General features: G+C 31.9%; 1 protein-coding gene across 1 annotated transcript; it reads right to left on the reverse strand.

Moving 5' to 3' along the window:
• Nucleotides 1-1,175: 1,175 nt before the first annotated feature.
• LOC114184128 (rhamnogalacturonan I rhamnosyltransferase 1-like) lies at nucleotides 1,176-4,251 on the reverse strand. Its single transcript, XM_028071379.2, has 8 exons — nucleotides 3,506-4,251; nucleotides 3,186-3,253; nucleotides 2,991-3,079; nucleotides 2,713-2,878; nucleotides 2,327-2,616; nucleotides 2,030-2,234; nucleotides 1,794-1,951; nucleotides 1,176-1,606 (listed from the first exon to the last, which is right to left on the reverse strand). Exons 1-8 carry the CDS (start codon nucleotides 3,816-3,818, stop codon nucleotides 1,360-1,362), a joined length of 1,536 nt encoding a protein of 511 aa, XP_027927180.2. The 5' UTR covers nucleotides 3,819-4,251; the 3' UTR covers nucleotides 1,176-1,359.
• Nucleotides 4,252-6,769: the final 2,518 nt, after the last annotated feature.

Here is a 6,769-nt window from a genome sequence, read left to right on the forward strand (position 1 = left end):
AACCCAAACCTATTTTGAATAATTTTAAATGTTTACATCTAAATTGTGAATTCGAAACTCTAAAAAAGAACTAATATCTCACTAAATATTTTTTAATAGTAAATAATTAATTTTTTCTTTAAATTGTAAGACATTTCTAACTTAATTATCAAAAAGAAAACTATTTATTTTTGTCCTTAAATGTAAAAACACATGCAATTATGTTTACTGAGTCTTGCAAGATTATTTTATCATTAAAATATTTTAATGACTAACTTGATAGTGAATCAATGATTATTTTATTATTAAGATGTACTATCATCAATTAATTGTATTTTTTTACTCATAATTATCAACATTGATCCAAATTTCTTATAATTATCTTTCAGTATATTACGGTCATAAAATGTTGCACGCGTTTTTTAGATCGAAGTGATTAGGCTTGCAAATTAAAGTTAATGATGTCCATGAGAAGCAGACAAGCAATATGATGGAAACAATTTTTTGTTTAAGGAAAACATTAAATTAAGCAAATTACTTAATTACTCATAAGTGGGATAAATAAAGGTATAAAGAAAAAAAAAAAGAGTATATTCTTGGAAAGTGCTTTTTTCTAGAAATTCTAAGCCTTTTTTGGATCACTCACTCATAAACACTGTCCTCCAGGCACAATATTGATTATAGCATTTGTTTAAATTTAGGGATCTGTGAATACGGGTTTAAATAAAACAGAATGACATGTCTTCTTATTTTGATTAAGATATAAGCCACACATATTAAGGATCATAATCATTACTTAAATCATTATACTGTTACAATATAAAATTGGAGTTGCAATTTACAACAATACCCTTCTGCTCCCACCAAAACCACTGTTTATGGAATGCAAAAGCAAAAGTCAATAAAAACTAATAGCATCAGCACTTCAAAGGAAGAGTAGTCATTGATGTAGCAAACTATGATTAATGAAAGTTAACACAGATATATGCAACTAGTTAAGTTTCTTAACACAGAATGAAGAAAATTCAGTGTTATTCTTCTGCATTTTGTGTCTGTAAGCCTCTAATACATTGTTATTCCAAATCTTCCTATAAATCCTCTTAATGAAAGAAACACATAGTACATTATATGTTATTAAAACATTAAATACATTTAATTTTATTATTCTCCATTTAATAAAGTATTAGGGGAATCAGTAAGAAAATATATCATTATTATTCATATGATAAAGAACTATATGTGGAAATGCTACAAAGGAAACAAAGTCCTCTATATGTGGACCATTTGGCAGAGGCACAGTTCCTTTAGTTCATTTGGAGTCTATTTCATTTACAGAATAGTTACTTTGGCTTCTGAGCTGTGATTAAATCAGAGCCAAGATTATGTGTTTTTCAATGGTTCATCTAGTAATTGCAGACATTCCTGAGGGTTGGCATAAAAGTAGTCTTCTTCTTTGGGTTTTTCAGGAATGATAACTCTTGTTTTAGGATTTCCCATACGATTAGCATGAACTTCTTTCACAGCAGTGGAAAAATCATCCCAACTCAACAACCCATTGTAGTATTGGTCTATTAGCTCTACCACAACCCTTCTATCCAGTAGAACACTTTTCTTGAATCCTAGAAATCTGAAGAGAAGCCAAAGTAATTTATATCTCATCACTACACATGATATCATATAAATTAAGTGAAAAAATCTAAATAAAAAGAGTGAATAGCAACAGGTTGTGCCAAAAGTGCAGCTAATTCTGCAAACTCTTTTGTATCAGATCACTAAGTAGATAACAGAAATTAGAGAAAGACACAAGGTAATACCTGCGATGGCCTTCCACAACCTTAGCCATGTTCCCGTCGTATGTTGGAATAAATATATCACTTTCTAGAGAAACAAGATAATCCACTGCAGCCATTTGTGAGGAGTGATTTTGGAAATACATCAATTCTGAAGGTTCCAGCAAAGTTTCTTTTCTTACCTATCTCAGAGTTAGAAAAATGTTAGTGCCACGAATTTGCATATACACAGCATATATAATTTGCTTCTCTCTACTCACCAGATTAGGAAAATCTCTTAGTAAACTTTCCATCCTTTTCTCTCCACCATATATTTCTCCAGCAGCAATATAAATTTGAACATTGTGATCTATTCCAAGTGCTGTCAATACTAGGGAAGTTTCCTCGGGGGTTAGAGGGCATAGACCATCTTTCCTCTTAAGCTCAGAATCAATAACTTTCTCCTTCCAGCCAGGATATGCATATCTAAGAAATACCAGTTTGCAAAAATTACATTCAAAGGAAAACTGTAGAAACAAAATGACTGTTGCAACACATCAATGCATGATTTAGATTACCTCATTTTTCTTAGTTCTTCCTCCTCCTTGCTGTCACAACCATGAGCACAACCAGAGAAGGCCAACATGTCCATCTCATATCTAAGATGAAGTGCAACGAAAGGTCCCTTTTCCCTCAAAACCTTGACTATTCTTCTGCCAAGTTCTTCTATCTGAGAAGTAAACCTCAGGGCATTGAAGTTTACTCGGCACCGTAGCTTTTGAATCTCAGCAGGAAGTCCATTGTTTGCAAGTCTTGCATCTGTTCTATTTAGGTGTATGACCTTGTGTTTCAGCAGCAGAGGCAGCACCTATTTAAGTAGTTAAGGACAATTAGTTGCTAACTTATAATGAAGTGCCAAGTCAAAATCTGAAGTGTGCAGAGATAATTTGAACCAAGCAGAAACCTGGTTTTCATAGTATGAGATGTTAGACCAGCTAATGGGTGGCATTGAGTAAGATAGTCCTTTTTCAACTCTTATCTTGACCTTAGGTGGTAGGTGCTTTAGTATCCGAACTTCATCTCTCAAGGAGGTAATGAAATGATCTACATCAAATATATCTTTGAAGTCACTGCCACATCGAAGGGACAGAATGTCAATGAAGCGAAGACATGTCAATCATAACTGTCCAAAAAGGAATGGTTTCAAAACTTGAAGTTATGACAAAAGAATGATCTGCAAACCTTGAATCCGCCCAGAAAGAGGCCTTGTCCAGCTCTGGAACTATGAGAGTGACATTTAAGTGTCTGGCAATAGCAACCATGTCACATATCTGCAGGAAAAACAATATGAGGAATAAACACTTCAAAAGAAATGAATCATACTTTTACTGCAATAGTGATGCTGATTGCAGTGAAGATACCAAGCAAAGAACTTACCGCTGCTCGCATTTGGTTGAGTCCTCCATTGCATGAAACCAGAAGATAACCATTATTCCTATAAATTCCTGATGACAAAAATGATCATATTCAGAAGAGACATGCATAAGAAATCATAAAATTTCAGCACAAAAGAAGAAAATTATAGGTGTGGGGGAGAGGGGATAGCAGACAATGAAATGAGAAAGGCTTCTGAAAAAAAAAAGAAAAAAAAAACAGCATCAAATCATCATTCATATGACAATTTTTTGTTTTTTCAAATTCGTAACACTCAGAAGAGAACTACCAATAATTATCCATAAGACAGGCCTAGAACTCACTTTTGGGTGGGAGAAGAACCTTGGCTAGAGTCAAATCCTTTTCTACAGCACGGGTACTGAAACAATGGGGCATGCCCTTCAACAAACTTGGCCCCAACAATTCCCCTAGTGCAATCAGCTGAACAAGACTAGTCCAAAGTACCACAATTGTAATGGCCCTAGTCATCCACAACTTGATTCTAGGCCTTATTATGAAACTCTCATGCTTTTCAATTCTGTCTGAAGCCAAAACTTTGAACTCCATCTTTATCCCCTCACTTTCACAATAGTCTTTTTCTTTTGGCCATCTCAGAACCATTGATTTTGGTATCATGCTCTTACTTCAACTTAACTCTTCAAAATCTTATAAAATTCCTTGAACTAAGTGATACTTAATAAATGCCCAGAAACCAAGACTAAACTAGATAATGCCACTTCACCTTTGGATCTTTAAACCTAAAATAAATGCTAATAAAGCCAAGGCTGCGGTTATTCTAAGGCAAAAAAATGGTATCCACCCACCCACCAGACAAGGTGATGCACTGCACTGACTCGCATTACTCACACCTTGAAATTCCAAAACTTAAACAACTACAACATCGACAATGTGGTTTTCATATGACTGCATGAGCTTCAAGTGTCAAAGATTGAAGAAAACCCAGTAAAGAGTATGTGGGTTCCTATTGGAATTCCTTCGACTGGGTCTAATTTTTATGGGTTTCTGAGAGTACCGTTGAAAACCAAACAAATAACATAAACCAGAAAAAAATAAAAAAAAAACAGTATGAGAAAGTGTTACGGACTCACAGGTATAAATTCAAATGTTAATCACGGAGAGAGATGACATGGCATTGTGACATGGAACAAATGCTACTTTGTGTATTTAAGGAAATTTTTTATTTGATTATTCGGCTTTGTTTGAAAACATAATTCAACTGTTCTTTGTGATAGGGATAAGACTAGGTAGAATAAGTCATTCTTTCTGGTTAAAATTACTGAACAAAATAAATATGACAATAGAATCAAGAAAGTTCAAAGGATAAAAAGTGAATAATATTCATAAATTCGAAATGATATTCTTTACAAGAAAAGTAATTTACATGTATAATTTAAACAAATTAAGACTGCCATACCACCTACTAATCACAGTCACAGATATTTTAATTTTTTAAAATATAAAATTTGATCTGAGAGAATTTTATATTTTAAATATTTGTCGCATTTAACAGTAAATCTATGCACAAAAGGTTCTAATTTTGGAACAAAAAGCCAACAACAGTACAGAGAAATGTTATAAATCTCTTTAGAAGCCACGTAGTACTTATAAAAAACATTACTGAATAATTAAAAAAAAAAACAAAAGTAAAAAAATGTAACATTTTATAATTAAAAATTAAAATTAAAACAAAAAAAAAAGTTTTCTAAATAACACGCGAGTTACTTATAATGATTTTCATCGATTTGGAATCTCTCTACACTGTATATCTGACTTATAGGATTTATGATTATATACATTATTTAACAGAGGACCACCTCGTTGTCATTTATTGACCAACAACGATAAATGCACAGTGAGAAAAGAAGACAATACCAACCTAATAAAATGAACAAAATTTACAGTTGAACCAAACAAAAGTTAAGGATTTACATTTTCTTTCACGTTGGTTGTTTCTAGGTCTAGTCCTAAGAAGAAGAGTTTAAAACATTAAACATTTGTGGTGCGATGAGCTTTTTGTTGGTTAAATTTTAAAACGTTATGAAGGTGGTGATGGGTGATGGGTGATAGTCACATGCAGTTGATTTAGAAAGCAGAGTTGGGAAAAGAGACGTTGTTTTTGCAAGTTGTGTGGCAAAGGTGAAAATTCCCGTGATCGTAAAGTAGCCTTTTTTTTTTTTTTTCATGAAAAAATCAGCATGTGAAAATAGTTATTTTAAGTCACAGACATATGGTGCAACACTTTTTGCTTTTGGTTTTACCCTGCTGTTGTGTACTATATAATATTCAAGCAATGAAAAATGAGTTAAATATGATTAAGTAAAAGTTAATAGTCAAACACCATTCATCTATTACTCATATAACTATGTCTATTCTCTACTTCTTTTGATACTGGAAAGAGAATGAAACTAAAAAACTAAAAGTGTATTCTGATATTTCGTAAGTGCGGATTTGAAGTTATAGGAATAATATATTCCAAAGTTATATCTCCGCAGCAGTTTAAAAAACAAGAGGACATGAAGGTACGGAGAGACGCGCACTGTGAACAATTGAATGAGTATGTATAGTTTGATTTTTAACTTTACTTAAAACATAATTTATTCATTTCTCATATGGGATGAAGACAATGGGAAATGGTAGTGAAAAACAAAGATCCTGTGATCTAATATTAGGTTTCAATTGGATCAGCTTAGACACACTTTGGGATCTGAATCTTTTTACAATACTTCAGTAAAAAGAAATTTAGTACTTTACGTGCAAATTGTTTACTAACCTTTATTGATAATGTTTGATTTTGGAAAACCTGGAGGATTTGAATCTTGTTATTAGGCTTGGAGTAAACTTTTACGCTGTAGGCACAAAACATGGCAGTTTCTTCCTACGCCTGTATAAATAATTTGTCCCTGGCATTCCATAAAAGATTCTGTTCATTTTGTTTTTATCAATACGAAGATTAATTTTAAAAATAAAAATAATTTTTGAATTGTACAATTCAAAAGTTACTTTTTTTTCTTAATGAAAAATTTAAATTGCATGATTTGAAAGTAAAAATGATTTCCTAAATTTTGTAATCCAGTAATAAAAATGATTTTTTTATATGGGTGCAAAAGAAAATTTATAAAGGAGAAAGAACAAGCTGCCAAAGAAAATTTATAAAGGTGAAGGAACACGCTGCCGCAAACAACGACTACCAACTTTGTTAATATTTTAAAAAAAAAGTCATTGACCCATTTTAATATATTCTTAATTTCATTTAAATAATTTCTTTAAAAATGTGAAACTATAAGCGAGTAAGTGAAAATAGAAAAAACATCTGCGTAAATCAAATTGTATTTTGTTAAATCTTATTAATTTCAAAACTAGTGTTAAGTGAAAATAGAAAAAACATCTGCGTAAATCAAATTGTATTTTGTTAAATCTTATTAATTTCAAAACTAGTGTTATTTGTTTGCAATACTCTCCTGCTTCCGATTAATAATTAATGAAAGAATAAGTGGTAGTCAACCAAACTCCATGTGCATTTTTACCGGTATTTGGAACAACTTTAAGATTCATGAAATTGAATAATA

This window comes from Vigna unguiculata, chromosome 5 (assembly GCF_037176805.1).
Source record: "Vigna unguiculata cultivar grain cowpea cultivar isolate G323 ecotype 2 chromosome 5, ASM3717680v1, whole genome shotgun sequence".
Taxonomy (NCBI): domain Eukaryota; kingdom Viridiplantae; phylum Streptophyta; class Magnoliopsida; order Fabales; family Fabaceae; genus Vigna; species Vigna unguiculata.

What these genes read in the sequence shown, in the direction of transcription:
- LOC114184128 (XM_028071379.2), bottom strand. Translation starts at nt 3,818, where the DNA reads ATGATACCAAAATCAATGGTTCTGAGATGGCCAAAAGAAAAAGACTAT. An exon ending in GGTTCTTCTCCCACCCAAAA is followed by an intron (nt 3,254 to 3,505) that starts GTGAGTTCTAGG and finishes TTTTGTCATCAG; the next exon opens with GAATTTATAGGAATAATGGT. An exon ending in GAAGAACTAAGAAAAATGAG is followed by an intron (nt 2,235 to 2,326) that starts GTAATCTAAATC and finishes GGTATTTCTTAG; the next exon opens with ATATGCATATCCTGGCTGGA.